Here is a 17,719-nt window from a genome sequence, read left to right on the forward strand (position 1 = left end):
CAAATGTGTGTCAAAGTATATAGTTCCCTTTACCATAACGCCCCTAAATGACACGCTCCCTGTAAGTAACTACGGTTTCCCACTGAAGTGGAACGTAGCATCATTTGATCACGCACACAGACGTCCCGGAACAATATCTAAAGGAAAACAAAGTTTGCAACAAATTGGCATCGCGCGGACAACACTGTGAAGGTTCGAGACTTTTAAATGCAAAATCATTACGACTTGTTCATTTGCATGCTTTGTTTTTCGTGACTTTGTCGCGTTTATGACGTCAAAATGCGTATTTTCGATTAGAGGGTGTCAGTCATACACAAAAGAGCTCTGATTGGTCGAGTGGTGGAAAATAAAACATAAAAAAGATTTTTGTTTTTGGGCGGGACAGAACTCGGATCTCAGACCCCGATAGTTCATTCAAGCGAATGGCTCATTAGATGTCGCGTGACGTTTTTGCCTGTTTTAAAAATCTTCTATGACGTATACTCAGGCGTCAGACGCTTGGCGCAAGCTCTTGTCAATCATTCAGTAGCGTGTCGCCGATTGGCGGAGGTCGAGTTCATGTGAGGCGTGCACTTTGACAACAGGAAGTGAGTGAAAAACGCGAGATGTGAGCCAAGTCGAAAACGTTCCACCTTGCAAAGCCCGTGAATGCCTCACTAACCTCTGTGTTCTGCGTGAGTGGATCCAATTGTTTCTTTTATTTTTTTCATTTTATGACCGGGATTCCAACTGCGTGTCAAACGACTTGTTAGCTTTATTGCTGTGATCTCTCAGCAATTGATGATTGAAATGAGTTAATGCACGGTTCTGACAGCGGTAATTGATTAATATTGACAAGTTTGCTGGCGGGGCAAAGTTTAGTTTAGCCGCTGTAATTGCTACGATTGGGCGAGTATTTTATGGCGAGGCCAGGCATGATCGTTTTATTTGTTCGTTTTAAAGACGTAATGGGGATTGTTAAGGTGTTGCTGTGAAAACATCGAAGAAACACGCTCGATTTCTGCGTGTGTGTGTGTGTGTGTGCGCGTGTGCGTGCGTGCGCTTGCGTGCGTGTGTGTGTGTGTGTGTGTGTGTGCGCTTGACGTTTCTGCGTGTCTTTGTTTTTGAACGCGCATGCGTGTCGTTAGTGAGGCCAACAGCTGGCCGCGCGGACGTTATGCAGGAAAAGCGCACCGAGTGGAGTCGCAGAGATGCCGGAGTGTGGCAACAAACCCGAAGTCTCCTCTACAAAAATGTGCTCATCAAGTGGAGGACCAAACAGCAGAGCTCGCAGGTTTTTTTGCACGCGCCAAAACACAACTGTCACTTCTTTTCAAACGGTGCTTTCGACCATCTAGAAAAGCAATGTAACATATCACCTTTCAATTTGCGTTAACTTGAAAGAACCCAATTTGGAAGATACGCTTTTTTCCTCACGCTTTGAACCTTGGCTGCTGTTTTTTTTTTCTATGAGCCACCAGGGGCCAGCTCCCAGTCAACAAAACAGAAGATAACACTTTCAAAGTAGTATTGATTTTGAGTTTGAACCGCTTTTTTATTCGCCGACGGGGGGCACTCTTCAGTACCAAATGCAATCACTCGTCATACTGTTGTGTCGGCGCCGTATTTGAACAGTCGAGTGTGTCGATGTCATGTTGAAAATGCAATAAATGCAAAATCTCAAACACGTGCGGTCTTTCTGCATAAATAGCAAATGGATCTGGAACATGAACACAGGCGCACCAGTATTGAAACATTGTAACCTGAAGAAAAAGTTGTAAAACATCAAGCTGATTTTTTTTAATCCTAAATGCGATTCAGAGAAAAAAAACTGCTGACACCGTTTAAAGAAGACTTTGACAACGAGAGCACCGTTGCGGCACCCGGTGCCGTAAATGTGCAATTTCTCGAATCGCGGGTGCCGCAAATGTGCAATTTCTCGAATCGCGGGTGCCGCAAATGTGCAATTTCTCGAATCGGTTCGGAGCCGACCCCGCTTTGAGAAGCGCTGGCCTCAAGGACTTTGTTCTCTTGCAGGAGGTGATCCTGCCGCTGCTGCTGTTGACGTTGCTCGTCTTCATCAGCAACCAAAATCCGCACGTGTCCTACCCCGCCGTGTCCACCACGGAGCTGGAAGACGACGACGTCCCTTTCACCTCACTGGGCTATACGCCCGTCACGGACGACACCGCCGCAATCATGGAATGGGTGGCCCTGAGGTTGGGTGAGAGCAAGCGCGCCCGCATCCCCCCTTCACGTAGTTCTTGGAAAGAGAAAACACGTGGCGCCATCCCGTCGTTCTCCAGAAGAACTCGTCACGCCGCCGTCCTTTTAAGCGTTATCGGAAGGAAAAAGCAGGGCAAATCCACTTTCAGAAAAATGTTTACTCATTACGGGGTTTATGCAGGTTAGACTGAAACTGAAAAAAAACTTTAGGCGGTTGTGATTTTTTTTGGCATCTTTGACTTTATATAACATATATATATATAAGGTCATGTACATAACATTTGATGGGATATTTTTGAATTGAATGAATTAGGTGTCAAACACGATTCCTAATAGGGCAAAAACCATGATGCCAAAGCCACTCCAGAGCGGATTGATTTAAAAAAAAAAAAAAAAAAAAATACATTTTTACAAAGATAAGGCGTTTGAAAAAGCACGCGGCACATATTGGAAAGCGAAGCGCTTGTTCTCGCCCAACGAAAGAGCGTGAGACGTCAACTTTCAAAGCGCCGTAACGGTTAGCAAAGCACAAAAACAAGCTGGGGAGTCTGAAGCCAGCACAATTGATTTTCAGAACTGCAGCACAAGCTGAAGGGTTTCGAGACGGAGGAGGAGCTGGAGCGGGCCGGCGCGCTGCAGCCGGCCCGCCTGGTGGGCGTGGTCTTCCACAACGCCACGGCCGGCGCCTACAGCCTGCGCTTCCCTTACAACCAGCTGCCGCGGCCCAGCGACTTCACCGAGACCGTCGGTGGGTGGCGGCCGGCCGGCCGGGCCGGGGCTCAAGCGCGCCCGCCCCTGACGCCTCCCCTCTTTTGACCTTCGTCAGCCAACTGCATGAGCCGGTCGGCCAGTTGCCGAGCGGCCAACTACTGGCACTCGGGCTTCGTCCCCCTCCAGGTGCTGGTCGACTCGGCCATCGTCCACGTGAGGCCCGTTTCTTTTCCCGCGCTCCACTTTTCTCTCAGTAGCCGCACGAAGGGTGAAAGGTCTCGTGTACTGAAGCCGCGCCTCTCGGCGCCTTCCCGTTCAATTGACAAAATAGGCCTTTTTGTTTGTTTTTAATTTGGCATTCCTAAGCATGAAGCCAAAGGTCTCGTTGACCTCGTTGACCTCTCGTTGATCGTCGCAGATGCAGCTCGGTCTGCCGCAACGGGACCCGATACAAGTGAAGGCGGTGATGATGGGTCAGCCGGCCTTTGTGGAGGTGCACAAGTTCCCGCACGCGCTCATCTCCATCTACCTGGTGCTGGCCTTCACGCCCTTCGTCACCTTCCTCATCGCCAACGTGGCGGCCGAGAAGGAGCGACGCATCCGCGACACCATGACCATGATGGGTCTGTACGACACCGCCTTCTGGTGAGCGCCCGCCGCCGCCGCCGCCGGCGCGTCGCCCTCCGCCTCTTGCCCACGTCCGGCTGGCCCGGCCCGCAGGATGTCGTGGGGGATCGTCTACGCCGCCCTGGTCAGCGCCATGTCCGTCCTGATGGCCGTCATCGCCACCTTCACGCCGCTCTTCCCCAAAAGCAACTTCCCGCTGGTTTTTGCGCTCATCTTCCTCTACGGGATTTCCTCGGTGAGTAGCGCCCGCCGTCGGAGGCGCGCGAGTTGAGTCCAAATGGCCCGCGCGTGACATAGCAGCAACGCGCCGAATGACCCTACCGGCTTGGTACTGTTTGATTCCAAAATTTGAGGCCCGGTCCCCGTCCGTGTATCGGCTGGCGCCGGACCGCACCCGAAGCAATGTTTGGAACCGATAACGGTTGATGTTTTGTTTTTGGCGCCGCCTCCGGTTGGGGATGGCCTCTGCGGATAACTTTGGCGCCAGAGTCAGACGCTCTTTGCGCTTTCAGATCTTCTTCTCCTTCATGGTGACGCCGTTGTTCAAGAAGCCCAAGTTTGCCAGCACGGTGGGCTCCATGCTGACGGTGGTCTTGGCCTGCCTGTCGCTCTTCACCATCCTGCTGGAGGATTTCCCGCGCCCGCTGGTCTGGATCCTGTGCCTGTTCTCGCCCGCCGCCTTCTCCATGGGGGTTGCGCAGGTGGGCCTAAGGAAAAGCCGGCGCGGGCCCCGCAATCGCCCGCGTAACCTCCCCCCGGCCCCGCCGCGCCGCGTCGCGTCAGGTGGTGTATCTGGAGGCCCACGGCGCCGGCGCCGTCTGGAGCTCGCTGGGCAGCGGCCCGTACCCGCTCTACGTGCCGCTCGTCATGCTGCCGGCCGACTGCCTCCTCTACCTGCTGCTGGCCGTCTATTTGGACCAGGTGCTGCCGGGTAAGCCGCGTCGGAAGCTTCCCGTCGGGCGCCCGGGCCCCGCCCCCAAGGTCCCGGCGCCCTGTGATTGCAGGCGAGTTGAGGGCGAGGAGGTCGCCGTTCTACTTCCTCAAGCCGTCCTACTGGTCCAGACGCAGCCAGCGCTACGTGGAAGTCGGCTCGGCGTGCGACGCGGAGGTCAACGGCGCTTCCGGCGGGGGCGAGACCGTCGAGCCCGTCTCGCCCGAGTTCCGAGGCCGGGAGGCCATCCGGTGAGTGCCTTTTTAGTCTTTTTTCCATTCGCAAAAGTTGTCCCTCAAGACGGTGTAGCGGTGTGGGCTTCCAAGTTTGACTTCCTCGTTTCTGGCTAGAATAGCAAACTAGCGTTGGTTAGTTTTATTTTGCAAAGCCCTTCCGAATGGTATTTTGGGCTTCTGATCCGTAGAAATGATTTGGATTCCTTCCAGCCGTCTGACAAAGTAAAACTAAAGTGCGGCCCGCGATAAAAATGAGTTTGACAGACCTGAGGTCCTTCAAACATTGTTTCTTGTATATGGAGCTTTTTGAAAGTAGACGGCCGCCCGGCGAGACGCGTGAAAAGCGCGCCTCTCTTTGTGCGGCAGCATCAACGACGTCAGCAAAGTGTACCACGGCAAGGACGAAACGGTGGAGGCCCTCCGAGGTGGGCGGCGCCAAGGGCGGGCGGACGGGGGCCCCGCCGCCGTCTGACCGTGTCCCGCCGGCCCCCGCAGGCGTGACCTTCGACATTTACGAGGGCCAGATCACGGCCCTGCTGGGCCGCAGCGGCTCGGGCAAGTCCACGCTGCTCAACGTCCTGTGCGGCATCTGCTCGCCCGGCGACGGTCGGGCCGCCATTTACGGCTCCCCCGTCGGCGAGGTCGCGGACGGGCCGGAGATGAAGCGGCTGGTGGGCGTCTGCCCGCAGTTCAACATCCTCTTTGAGGTCCTCACCGTGGAGGAGCACCTCAGGATCTTCGCCGCCATCAAAGGGATCCCGCCGCCCGACGTGGACGAAGAGGTAACGCCGCCGATTTATCTCGCCGGCGCGGAGTGGGCGCCGTTACCTCTTCAATACAGTGGGCTTAAGGGTGGAGGGGGCGGGGCAATGACCCCCAGGAACAGGCTTAGAGGTTAACATTTAGGCTCAAAAGATCACATTTGGTCAAAGTTGATATTGATGTCATTAATAGTACTACAGTAATAAGAAGTTAAAAGGAGCTAAAGTAATTGATTACGTTCGCACTTGGGGTAGAAAAGTCATTGATAACTTGAGTACCAAAAAGAAATAAACGAAGCAGATGATATTTAATGTCTGGTAGTGAATAAGGTTCAAGGCGAGCGCTATGCATACGCACGCCGCTTGTGCTTTTGTCCGGCGAAAGGGGGCGGGACCGACTGAAAATATGACTTTGAAATGTCTCCATTTGCACGAAGACGCGCGTCAACGCCGCTATTGTTTTTTTCTCGGGTCAAGGTGTACAAAGTGCTAAAGGATCTGGACTTGGACAAGATCATGACGGCGCAGGCCAAGAATCTGAGTAGAGGCCAGAAGAGGAAGCTGTCGGTGGGCATCGCCATCCTGGGGGACCCCAAGGTACTTGGCGGCGCCGCGCCGCGCCGCGCCCGGCCCGATCCCGATCCCTCGGCTGACGCGGCGCGGCCGACCTCAGGTCCTGCTCTTGGACGAGCCCACGGCCGGCATGGACCCGTGCTCCCGCCACGGGGTCTGGTCCCTCCTGAGGAACCGCAGGGCCGGCCGGGCGCTGGTCCTCAGCACGCGCTGCGCCCACGAGGCCGACATCCTCGCCGGTGAGCGCCTTTCCCCAAAAAGAAAAAGCGGGAAAAAGAAAATGAACTCATTGATGGCCGTAGCGCTCGTTCGCCTCAAGTCATTGAACATTTTCGTGCAATTATCTACCCATCATGAGTCATTCATGCGCTTAAAAGTATGGTATGACTTTTCATTGAGTGGGAGCGCTGCGCTTTTTGTTTTGAGATCGCAAAGCGGTGATCTCGCAGGGCCGTCTGAAATGCGTGGGCTCGTCCCTCTTCCTGAAGACCAAGTGCGGCGTGGGATATCACCTCAGGTACTATGCGCTTGCCCCCGCCCCCCGGCCGCCTCCCCGCGCCTGAGCCGCCTCTCGCCCCGCCCCCGGCAGGATGTCCACGGGCGACGGCTGCGACGCCGAGGCGGTCTCCGCGCTGGTCCGCCGGCACGTTCCCAAAGCCAAGCTGACTCAGCGGCGGGAGGCGGAGCTAAAGTTCACGCTGCCTTTTGAAAGCATGCACGCCTTCGCGGGTACGGGATCGCCCGCCGCGATGTCTTTCCCCCCAATTTTCCACCGGATGGCGCCAAAGTCGGCCTGTCCTTTGGGCAGGGTTGTTCTCGGAGATGGACTCCAGACTGGACCTGGGCCTGCTCAACTATGGCGTTTCCATGACGACGCTGGAGGACGTCTTCCTGCATCTGGAGGCGGATGCCGACGTGGACCAAGCAGGTGAAAGCGGAAGGTTTTAAATGGCGGCCCGCGCACGGGGAGGTCCGCTATCGGATCGGACGGACGGACGGACGGACGAGGGGCTCGCAATCAGTAACGCGTACCCGTTGTCGCTAAAAGCCTACAGTGTCTTCAACCAAGAGGCGGCGGCGGCGGCGGATGAGAGCGAGGACGTCGACAAGGAGGCGGAAGGGCGCCGGCCCATGTTCTCGGACAAGTCGGAGGTGCTGCAGGGCGGCGCGCTGTGGCGCCAGCAGTTCACTTGCGTGGCCTGGTTCCACATGCTCAACTTGTGGCGCGAGAGGAAGGCCTTCACTTACGGGCAAGTTTTCAAATCCCCTCTCTCCAACGCGCCCGATTCAAACGACGGGGATCGTTTTCAAGCACCCGTTTGAATCGGGCGCCTCGGGGCAGGGAGAACGGAAAAGGCGGCGACCGGCGCTCGCCGTCCCCGCAAAGTAGTTGGGTCCCAACTCGCGCGCGCCGGTTCTTTTCCCGCAGCCTGTTCTTGCTGCTGGTGTTTGTAGCCACCATGCTGGCGGTGTCCCATTCCACCGGCGAGACCCGGATCCGCTCGCCGGCGCTCCGGTTTGAGCCCATGTACCTGCTGGGCAGAAAGCAACCCCCCCGCAGCTACGCCAGCAAGCTACTGATCCGCAAGTCCACGGGTGAGGGCCCCGACCGCGCACGCCGCCTCGGGCTTTTTGGCCCGCCTCCCGTTTGACCCCGCGGCAGTTTACGGCTTTTCAGAATTGATCGACGGCCTGGAGAAGCAGGACATCGCGGTGGAGGTGAAAGATTTCAGCGACTACGTGGCGGTGGCGCCGCACAGCGCCGCCATCGAGGTGACGGGAGAACTGTATGACTACCTGGAGGTCAGTGCGGGGCGAGCTTTTTTCCCTTTTTTTCCCTTTTTAAACCCTCCTGGAACCCCAGGGGGGAATTATGACCCAGCTCGGAACGCTAGGTGGCCGAAATATTGCGCGGATTCGACTATGCCGCGCCGAAATGCTCGGAATGGGCTGCCGCTCTTTTTGCAAATCCGACCCGTCTTCTTCCTGCTCCGTTTGGCTCTGAATCGTTCTTTTTTGGTGGCCTTTGCCGAATGTCGGCGCGGCTTTAGATGCACGCGATGTCCTTCAACTTGGCCTTCAACAGCACCACGGTGCACTCCTTACCCATGACGGTCAACATCCTCAGCAACGCCATTCTCAGAAGGGGCCGTTCCGGCGCGCGCATCCAAACGTGGAGCAAGCCCTTCCCCTACGTGAGCACGGCCGTTCCTTACGCCGACCCGGGAGTTTCCGCCCTGACGTCCCCGTGTTTGCCATCGCCCAGAGAATGCCGGCCGCCCTGGCCTTCGCGCTGCTCTTCATCGAGTCGGTTTTGCTGGGAATGCTGGCGGCGGGCGTCCCCGCCTATTTTGCCATGGAGCACGTCCGAGATCGAGAGGTGAGCCGCCGCGCCGCCGACGGCGATTCCTCGCGCGCGCGCGTTTTCACCTACGCCCGAACAAGACACGAGTGGCGCGCCGCTGGCGCGAAAGGACGAGCAAAACTCAAATTGGAAGGAAAAAAAACCCGAAAAGCGGCGCGGGGATAAGCGGCCGAGGAAAAGGAGGATCGGCGGCGGCTCCCTGACGCGTTTGCGCGGCCCTCGTCCCCAGCTGAAGTGCCGCTCCACGCTGCGCGTTTCGGGCCTGCTCCCGTCGGCCTACTGGTGCGGCCGGGCGGCCGTGGACGTGCCCTTCTACTACCTGCTGGTGTCCTGCATGACCATCATCCTCTTCTCCTTCCACCCGGGAGAGCTGCTCACCTCGGCCAACATCAACTCGGTGGTACGCGCCCTTTCTTGCTCAGTACCGAGCCGCTACGCCGGATTGGCGCCCTTTGTTCCCGGTAACCCGCGAAAGCAAAACGTCTCAAAATCGGGATTTTTTTCAGGACGAGTTGACAACTCATTTTTCAATCGGGATCGATCTCCAATTGTCGCCGCTCAAGAAACGGCGACAAACATTTTGATTGTTTGAAAAAAGTTCCGACGTATGCAAACTATAATCTTAAGCTAAGATCTTTCTTCACGATACTTGGCGTACGCCGCGCTTTGAAAAATTCATGTTGTGAGGAAACGTATATTAGTGTTGCGTTAAAATAGTTGTGAATTCACAAGAATGTATGCCGCACCGTTTGATCCAAAACAAGTACCATTTTTTCCAAGTACTTCCCCAAATAGAAGACTTTTTTTTTTTTCCCCCCAAAAATGCTTTGACGGCCATTTAGGCCATAAGGGTGCGGCTTCTAGTAGATTGAGGTCATTTCCTAGTGGGATTGCTTTTTTCTGTCAGATCGTGTGCACTCTGGGTTTCGCTCCGGCCGTGATCCTCTTCACGTACGTCTGCTCCTTCGCCTTCTCTCGAGTCCAAAGCAACAGAGACTTCTTTTCCGTCATCTCCATGATGGTGAGCCTGGCGCTATGCTACTTGGGGACCTGCAGCGACTGAAAGCGGGCGGGCGGGCGAATAGTCTTGGATGCGCGCCGACGGATGACAAGGCCGAGGTTGTGACTTTGCGTCAGGTGTGCGTGGTGTCGGCCGCGCTGGTTCACCTTCCTCTGGTCAGCAACAACCGGAGCGTGATGCAGGTGCTGCACAACATCCTGTGCCTGGTCAACCCGCTGTACCCGCTCATGGGCTGCCTCAACTGCATCGCCGAGGTAGCGCCGTCGCTCGCTCGCTCGCTCCGCTCAGGGCTTTTTACGCCTTTTTGCTTCCCAGGCCACTTTCTTCCCGTCTTATTCCTATTGGAGCTTGGTGCTGGAGAACCTAATCGTCTCCATTGTCGCGGTGAGTCAACAAATGGGCTGGGAAAATGGCCCCGAAAGAAATTTCACGCGCGTCTTAACTCGGGCGGAGTTGACGAGAATCGTAATAATCGGCATTCTCAAGGTGCGCTGTTGAAAAAATGGTGCGTCGAATGAAGATGAGGCAAATTTCAAACAACGAAGCGCTAACGTGGTTTTTGCGGGCTCAGCCGTACCTGCAGTGCTTGCTGCTGATGTTGGCGCTGCGCTGCCTGGAGCGACGCCGCGGCGCCGGCGGGGCGGCCGGCTGTTGCAGGTTGGGCCCGCCTTTCCTTTTTCTTCCAATAGGGGGCAGCACTAGCGTGAAGGTTTGCTTTGCGGGGCCAGCATGTCACTCGGGAGGAAGTCCAAAGCGGAGCGCGACGTTGAGGGTGGGCGCCACCCGCAGGAGGACCCCAACGTCCAGATGGAGAGGCTTCGGGTCAAGGAGGCGCTGGGCTACAGCTTCCCGGAGCGGGTGGGCCGCGCGCCATTTTGCTCCCGCCTCCCCCCCCGCACCTTTCTTGCCAACCTCCTCAATTCGCCGCCGTGTCGTTTTTGTTCCAGAGGCCGCTGGTGATCGCCAGCAACCTGAGCAAGAAGTACAAACCCCGCAGAGACGCTTTGGCTCAGGGCAAGAGTGCAAAAGTGGCCGTCAAGAACATCTCCTTCTGCGTTGGCAAAGGTTCCTTTTCCCTTTTTCTACACTTGGATGCTCTTCAATTTGTCTTTTCATCTCGACCGTGCCCGTTGTTCCCGCCGCGCGGTTCCAGGCGAGGTTCTGGGACTCTTGGGCCCGAACGGATCAGGCAAGAGCACGCTCTTGAACATGCTGGCCGGGGAGACGGAGCCCACGGCGGGACAGGTGGGGCGCACGCCAAAAATCCCTAAAGCGAGCTGCGAAATAAATGGAACGGTAAAAGGCCATCTCTCCAGGTGCTGCTGGGCGAGCTGGGCTGGGGCGACGCCCGGCGGGACGGCGTGGGCTACTGCCCCCAGGTCAACGCGCTGTGGCCCAGGATCACGCTGCAGGAACACCTGGAGATCTACGCCGCCGTCAAGGGGCTGAAGGGCCAGCACGTCCCCGCCATCATCCAGCGGTGGGATCCGAGCGCCGTTCCCCCCTCCTACGTTTGCCAATCATTTGCTTTTGCGCAGTGTGGTGGACGCCCTGGAACTGAAGGAGCACGCGCACAAGCGGGCCAGGTCTCTGTCCGCCGGAGTCAAGAGAAAAGTGAGTGGACGAAGCTCCCCCCGCCTCCAAAACCAAAGCGTCCAAAGCCAAAAGCTTGACGTCGCGCTTCTGTGGGCAGCTGTGCTTCGCGCTGAGCATGATGGGGAACCCGGAGACGGTCCTGCTGGACGAGCCGGCCTCCGGCATGGACCCCAAGTCCAAGCAGCACGTTTGGTCAGATTTTCTCGCCATGAAATGCGCGCACGTTTGCTTTTCCCCTCCATTTTCCATTTGACGTGATCAAGCCACGATTTATGACAAGTAAACGGGGAAAATGTGCAGAAAGATTACGCTCGTCTTAATACGCTCCTCCGATTGCCATGCTGTGTAATTGCACCTCCGTGGCACCAGGTGGTGCAGTGGCACTCATTGTAAAGTCTGCGGGAGATGGAATCACATCAGTGATGAATGGGTTTTCCACCAATCCGCATGTTTTCTTCCTATTTCTAAAGGTGAAATGTTGACGATATTGGTGCTCTTGTGTCAATGAGCCAGAGCAATTTACACATTGTTTTGTTTTTTTAACATTTTTTCAGCATTAGTTGGTTAAAGATGCTTTTTTTTTTTTTCTCAAGCATTTTACTTTATTTTTTGATTCCCATTAACCCGAGTCCTTATAAACCCTGTAAAAAGTCAAGTCGATTCCTATATCATTTTGTTAAAAAGGATGCAGTTTTCCAATTGTTAGAGCGGTCTGGCCACGGACCCCACTTGGAGAACGACTGCTCGCGAAGGGAGAATAGATTAGAATGCCTTTAATTGTCAGCGTATAGCCGGCATGCAAAGGAAACGCTCGGATTGCCCCGTACGAAAGAAGAAGAAAACAAATGAGCGAATGCGTTGTATGGTAGGAGAGCCCTGCGCGCCGCCATAAGGGATCGTCAGCGCGGCGCCGTGCTGACCATGCACTACATGGAGGAGGCGGAGGCCGTGTGCGACCGCGTGGGCGTCCTGGTGTCGGGCCGGCTCAGGTGCGTCCCGGCCCGTTTGCCCGCCGAAGCCTCGGTCCAAAGGCTCAGGACGCGCGCGCCCGCCCGCCCGCCCCTCCGTCCGGCAGGTGCCTGGGCTCCATCCAGCACCTGAAGGCCAAGTACGGCCGAGGCTACGGCCTGGAGGTGAAACTCGGGGACCACCCGGCGGGCCCGCGCCAGGTGGCGCTGATGCATGACGACATCCTGTCCGTCTTCCCCAACGCCGTCAAGCATAACAGGTGAGGACACGCTCCTCTCATAATGATGTCGTCGGGGTGGGGGGCGCCGGCGAGTGAGCGCTCTCACCCGAAGCCGCGCCGTCCTTCCTCACTCCAAAACGGAAAAGCGGCGCCAAAAAGGATCAACTAAATCGGTGTCTCAAAATCGTTATTTCGCCTGGGACCCGTGCCGGTTGTCCATCCACGCACGAACCGGTGCCGGGGGGGGGGGGGCCCTCTGATTTTCACAGTACAGTAGTCGCAGCTACGCTAGTAATTGCACCCGTGGGTTGTTTTAGCCGCAGGCTATCCCAGCTGTCTGGGGCAGTGGGCGGCCACACCCTCAACCTCTTGTCAGCCAATCGCAGGGCACACAGACAAAACAAACTTTTGCACCCTTGTGGACAATCGGGAAGGTCCCATACACAGGCGTGCGCGTTTCGGAGTGTGGGAGGAAACGGGAGTACCCTGTGGAAACCGACTCGCAAACTCCACACAGGAAGTGATGGGCCACTCGCCTTTCCCCATCCCGCTTAGCACTGAAAGAGTTGAACTCGCTTCCTTGTGACAGTTTTGCTACGCTGATGGAGTACAAAGTCCCCACGGAGGACGTCAGATCTCTGGCCGCCGCCTTCTCGCACCTGGAGCGCAGTGAGTCTGGCGCGCACAAAATGTGGCCGAAGTTGCGATGGCATCAACTGAGGGAGACGTGTGTTTGTGCAGTGAAGCAAACGTACGGGTTTGAGGAGTACAACTTCTCGCAGTCCACCCTGGAACAGGTGAGACGTTTAGGGTCCTCGAGGGTTGGTGTCCCGCATGTTTTCTCCAACACACCTGATTGAAATGATTGGGATTATTTTCAAGCTCCAGCAAAGCTTGTTGGTGAGCTAAGGGTTTAAATGAAGTGAGAAAATTGCAGGACTCCGGGATTGGCCCACCCTATTGTGATGTGTGAACAGAATGTTTGTTTGTTTGAACTCCATCCCGTCCCGGAGGGCTTGTATCCTGCACGTTCTCCACTTTTCTCTCCCCGACACGCCCGATTTAAATGATAAGCTTATTAGCAAGCTTTGCAGGTGCTTGAAAAGGATCCAAATCATTTGAATGAGATGCGTTTGAGGGAGAAGGTTTGAAAACCTGCATCGCCCGCTCATTCGAGTGACTCGTGGGCGGGTGGGTCAAACGAGCGACGTGACGCGACGACGATTCCCATGCGCCCGCAGGTCTTTCTGGAGTTCGCCAAGGAGCAGGATGACGAGGACGACGAGCCGGGATCGCTCAGCACCACCTTCCGCTGGCGCCGGCTGACCGACGAGCTGCTGCTCGCCGACCAAGGCGAAAGCGTCGTGCAACAGCTCTGACCCACCGCATGCAAAACCGGACTCTTGACTGATGTGTGCGTTTGTGTGTAGCCTATGTGTGTATACCCCTTTCGCGCCGCTCGCTCGCACTTAATTAAGGGAACGCAAGCCGTCCAGGTCGTAGGCAGCAAACAGGTGTGACCCTTGCGGTCACCCTTGGTGACCAGGCAGCGTGAAAGGTAGCGGGAAAAAAAATTGTTCTTTTAGGTCCGTTAAACGTCCACAAACTATCTCGTATCTTGAGTATCACGGCACAGTCGCACCACCGAATGCTGGCTGCGGTGGGCTTCATTTTCTTTCACACCGATAAGGACGCCATCATCGGATGGAGCGGGATGCACAATTTGATCTCGCACACGTAGCGAAGCATTTTGATTATTTATATGAGGGGTGGGCAAGGTAACTGCATGGAGTATTTTTTTCCCCGAAATTGCTTAATAAAAGTATTAATTGTTCTTTTTAATTTGTGCGAATGTTTTGTTTTTTAGTTTCAATGAACGCATTTCACTATTTAGTGTGCTGGTGTTCAAACTGCGCCGAAGTGTGTACGAGAAGTGGCGAATGACGCAGTCGACGAGTCGAGCCCTGCATTTCAATTCGACTTTCGTTTGTGGTGTTTTGTCGCCTCGGGGCCACCGTTGTACTTCCGGGTGTGGGTGTGGCCACTTGGCTAGCCTAGCCTAGCAAACAAGCCGCCACCAGCGCCGCTTGCGCTCCCTTTCGGCTGTGTGTGATTTTGCGGTTCTGTGTCGAGCCGGGACGACAAGAAAAGCGTTTGCAGACCGCGACTGTGATGCTTTGTCACGATGGGGAATCTGTTTGCCAAAAAGAAGCAGAGTCGAGTGACGGAACAAGACATGGCCGTTCTTGTAAGTGTCGCCCCAGCCCAGCTCGACGCTTTGGTTCGCGGAGTTCGCTAAAACGGCTTCTCGCCAAAATGGATTTAGTTCGCGAAGTTGTTCATGGTTTCCCAATAAGTGCAATTGAACATGTCCGCGGGGTTCTCGTTTCGGAGATCCCAAATATCGAAGGATTTGATTTTCGCTCGAACATCGGGCAACCTCTGTGAAGTCGCCTACAAGTAATGATGGCCACTGCACATGATTCAAAGCTTCGTTTGCTTCATTTGCTCTATGGCGCCATCAAGCGGCCAACAAGGCCAAAAATTGGGGGGGGGGGGGGGGGTTAGACGGATTGGAGGGGGGAGGGAACACGTGAAGCTGGGGTGCAAATAAATGCAGGTGCGGGTGTGTTCACATGCGGGTTTTGCCCCTTTGCAGCAACTGAAACAGCAACGAGATAAACTGAGGCAGTTCCAGAAGCGAATCGGCCTGCAGCTGGAGAAGGAAAGACTTTTAGCCAAGCAGCTGCTGAAAAATGGAAGGAAAGAGTAAGTACCTGCGGGAGAAGCAAACAAATGTCATCTTGGGGAAACGGGAAACGCTTTGTGACACGCAAGGGAAAAGGCAAACCAAACCCATACCGCTCAGTCTTCACTCAACTTGAATTCCTCACGCACACGTAATGCGCAACTGATTAGAAGGCGCTTTTGACCAAGTTGAAGACTTTGAAGTGAAGCGCGCCTTCCGGTGCCCGCGGCGCCACACGTAGAGCGGCGGTCGAGACCCGACCCGGCCGGGGCAGGTACTGATGCTGCCGTGTGGCCTTTGCGGAGTTTAGCAAAGCGCTGCTCCTGCTCAAGAAGAAGCGCTATCAGGAGCAGCTGCTGGACAAGACCGACAACCAGATCAGCAACCTGGAGCGCATGGTGGGTGGGCGCCGCCCCCGCCGCCGGCGCCGGCGGGCCCGGCCTCACCGCCGTCCGCCTGGCCCGCGTTTCAGGTTCAAGACCTGGAGTTCGCCCAGATTGAGAAGAAGGTCATCGACGGCCTCCGGGTGGGGAACGAGTGCCTGAAGAAAATGCATGAGGTAATGGCGGCTTCTCCTCAAAGTCTCGTTTTCTAGCAACACGCCGTTTAATGCGAGCTCCCCGTGAACTAACGGGAGCCGTCTGCGGACCGGCGCTCGGGGACCTCCCTTCCTAACGCGCTCCCTTTCCTTTTTGCCAGCTGATGTCCATGGAAGAAGTGGAGCGCATCCTGGACGAGACGCAGGACGCCGTGGAGTACCAGCGGGTGAGCGGACGCCCCGAGTCCCGCCGCCTTTCAATCGGGGCCGGAGCGCGCCCACCATTCGCTCGTCTGCCCTCGGCAGCAAATTGACGAGATGCTGTCGGGCTCGCTGTCCCGAGAGGACGAAGACGCCGTCCTGGCCGAGCTGGAGGAGATCGTTGGGGTGAGTGGCCCCCGTCGGCCGCGTTTGCGGCGAGCGCGGGCCCGACTCAGGCTTTTTGGGGCGCCGCATCCCGCAGGGAGACGTGCGGCTTCCCGACGTGCCCTCGCACCGGCTCCCCGACGCCCCCGAAGACCCTGGCCAAAAAGCGGGTACGTCCTCGGCGCCCTCCTCTGGGAGGACGATGCAAAGCGCCGACGTGGCGCACATTCTGGAGCAGGGGTCCCCGCCCGCTCAACGCATGAGATTTTTATTGTGGGGCGGGGGGATTTATTGCTTTTGAAAGCAAAAAACTTTTTTTTCTTTAACGAGTACAAAATGTTTCGCGTTTCTCGGTTTTGTTTTCTACGAAAGGCGAGCACATAACTCACGGATGTCTCTTTTAGCGACCGAGCGTCCGGGTAAGAAGGCGGAAATGTTGGCGGCGTGACCACCCCCGAACGACCTTTGCCTACTCCACATCCCGGAGCTGGACGGGCCTCCTCGAGAAACGCCGCTCTCTCGGGCAAAATTTGTTTGGTAACTTCCCTGTGTGGCGGGTGGGACGCGCACACGTACAGCTACACGTTTTTTGTTTTTGTTTTTTTTTTCATTTGAACGTTTTAACGCAATGTGCCACCAATTTGAAGCGGACTGAAACAAACCGACGTTGGTGGCAATGCTCCTCCGATGAGCGAATCTCGTTGCGGATCTTTCACAACGAAACGCGCTTGCTTTCCAAGCTCGGATCCCGCTGCTGCTCTTTGTTTTGACCAGCAGGGGGCAGCGCGGGATTTTCAGGGGGAGAGCCGTGTACGTTACTGTACTAGTACAGTAAATCCGCCAATTTGCCATCTATATTTTTGGACAATTCTTCTCTTTGTCTACTTTTCTCTGTCGGAAATGAGCATTTTCTCACATTTGTCTCATTGAAACACTCCCAGAGTTCATAAGAAATGAATAGTTAACAGGACGGGTTCTTTTCCGATAAAGAGCAAATGAATTGGAACATGAAGAAACTCATTGCCAAAGCGTGTTATTCTTTACAAAACCTTGTATGCCTTCAATTTTATACGCATCGCCATTAGTGATTTAGATTTACAGCAAAATCAATGTGATGATGTTGATATTTTCTTGAATGAAACGCACCGAGATATACCACTACAAATGAACGTATGGACTGTATGTATGGAAAACAGAAATGGATGGCACAGCACTCTGTTTCAAGTCATTTTATTTTCAGGCCAAAATCTTTTGTTTGGTGGGCAAGGACCGGCCCACGTGCCTCGAGGGCGCTTGTTGACATCCGGCGCGTGACGAGCCCTCCTAGTTGCTTCGCTAGAAACGTACAAGGCCGTTATTGGCATTGTACTGCACTTCGAGTACAGTACTGAACCTTTTGAACAAATTGGCTTTTCCAGCACCTTGCACTACTGGCTTTGTCCACAAGGGCGCAGCAGCCTACGCGTGTTTTTTCGTCATCTTTCGCCGTCACGTTGGCGGCGATGAATGGAACCTTGGAGGCGAGGGGGTCCGCCGACGCCGATAAGCATGAATCACGCGCGTGAGCGTGCGCGCCCCCGCGTCCTTCGGTTGACCTTGAGTTTTGCTACGTCCGCGCCAGGACCTTCCAGGGCGAACTCGACATTTTGCCCCCACCCCCCCCCCCCACCCCCCGTTGTACGGGGGGCATACGTGACGATGCTGCGTCCGTCTGGGTAGCGATCGAGGCCGAAAGGCGCGGTGACGCAGTGCAGTGGGCGTGGCCGGCGACGCCGCGACGAGACCGTAAAAAAACAAAAAATGTGCACGGCCGGCTTCCTCCAAGTCGGAACGGACGCGGTAACGTCCACA

The 17,719-nt window shown here is 55.7% G+C and overlaps 2 protein-coding genes across 7 annotated transcripts; both read left to right on the top strand.

The window, feature by feature from the left end:
- The first annotated feature begins 42 nt into the window (after positions 1–42).
- abca5 (ATP binding cassette subfamily A member 5) lies at positions 43–14,057 on the top strand. 6 transcript variants are annotated; one of them, XM_088438953.1, is made up of 38 exons: positions 43–192; positions 1,128–1,273; positions 2,017–2,203; positions 2,780–2,953; positions 3,032–3,129; positions 3,335–3,561; positions 3,637–3,778; positions 4,056–4,244; positions 4,327–4,474; positions 4,548–4,725; positions 5,077–5,135; positions 5,206–5,492; positions 5,949–6,068; positions 6,145–6,283; positions 6,471–6,561; positions 6,634–6,773; positions 6,853–6,972; positions 7,093–7,294; positions 7,474–7,640; positions 7,708–7,847; positions 8,096–8,239; positions 8,311–8,424; positions 8,519–8,809; positions 9,317–9,430; positions 9,547–9,684; positions 9,746–9,814; positions 10,002–10,087; positions 10,159–10,288; positions 10,378–10,495; positions 10,584–10,675; positions 10,747–10,910; positions 10,969–11,044; positions 11,124–11,218; positions 11,896–12,015; positions 12,102–12,254; positions 12,805–12,884; positions 12,957–13,012; positions 13,457–14,057. In XM_088438953.1, the coding sequence occupies exons 2-38, from the start codon at positions 1,157–1,159 to the stop codon at positions 13,592–13,594; spliced, it is 5,103 nt and encodes a 1,700-aa protein (XP_088295079.1). In that variant the 5' UTR covers positions 43–192; positions 1,128–1,156; the 3' UTR covers positions 13,595–14,057. The 6 variants fall into 6 exon arrangements, with proteins under 6 accessions (XP_088295079.1, XP_088295078.1, XP_088295081.1 ...); XM_088438952.1 differs by lacking the exon at positions 43–192 and adding an exon at positions 510–674; XM_088438955.1 differs by lacking the exon at positions 43–192 and adding an exon at positions 510–674 and having other exon boundaries at positions 8,639–8,809.
- Positions 14,058–14,232: 175 nt separating this feature from the next.
- Positions 14,233–17,081, top strand: LOC148410035 (charged multivesicular body protein 6-A-like). The gene is made up of 8 exons (XM_088438997.1): positions 14,233–14,463; positions 14,875–14,984; positions 15,275–15,362; positions 15,437–15,523; positions 15,664–15,729; positions 15,809–15,889; positions 15,966–16,038; positions 16,273–17,081. The coding sequence occupies exons 1-8, from the start codon at positions 14,401–14,403 to the stop codon at positions 16,314–16,316; spliced, it is 612 nt and encodes a 203-aa protein (XP_088295123.1). The 5' UTR covers positions 14,233–14,400; the 3' UTR covers positions 16,317–17,081.
- The last annotated feature ends 638 nt before the right edge of the window (positions 17,082–17,719 follow it).

Source organism: Hippichthys cyanospilos, chromosome 17 (assembly GCF_059441005.1).
Source record: "Hippichthys cyanospilos isolate Australia breed blue-spotted pipefish chromosome 17, RoL_Hcya_1.0, whole genome shotgun sequence".
Lineage (NCBI taxonomy): Eukaryota > Metazoa > Chordata > Actinopteri > Syngnathiformes > Syngnathidae > Hippichthys > Hippichthys cyanospilos.

Coding starts and splice junctions, on each gene's coding strand:
- abca5 (XM_088438953.1), top strand. CDS start 1,157: ATGCAGGAAAAGCGCACCGAGTGGAGTCGCAGAGATGCCGGAGTGTGG. Junction 1,274..2,016: donor CCAAACAGCAGAGCTCGCAG/GTTTTTTTGCAC, acceptor GTTCTCTTGCAG/GAGGTGATCCTGCCGCTGCT. Junction 10,911..10,968: donor GTCCCCGCCATCATCCAGCG/GTGGGATCCGAG, acceptor GCTTTTGCGCAG/TGTGGTGGACGCCCTGGAAC.
- LOC148410035 (XM_088438997.1), top strand. CDS start 14,401: ATGGGGAATCTGTTTGCCAAAAAGAAGCAGAGTCGAGTGACGGAACAA. Junction 14,464..14,874: donor AACAAGACATGGCCGTTCTT/GTAAGTGTCGCC, acceptor GCCCCTTTGCAG/CAACTGAAACAGCAACGAGA. Junction 15,890..15,965: donor AGCTGGAGGAGATCGTTGGG/GTGAGTGGCCCC, acceptor CGCATCCCGCAG/GGAGACGTGCGGCTTCCCGA.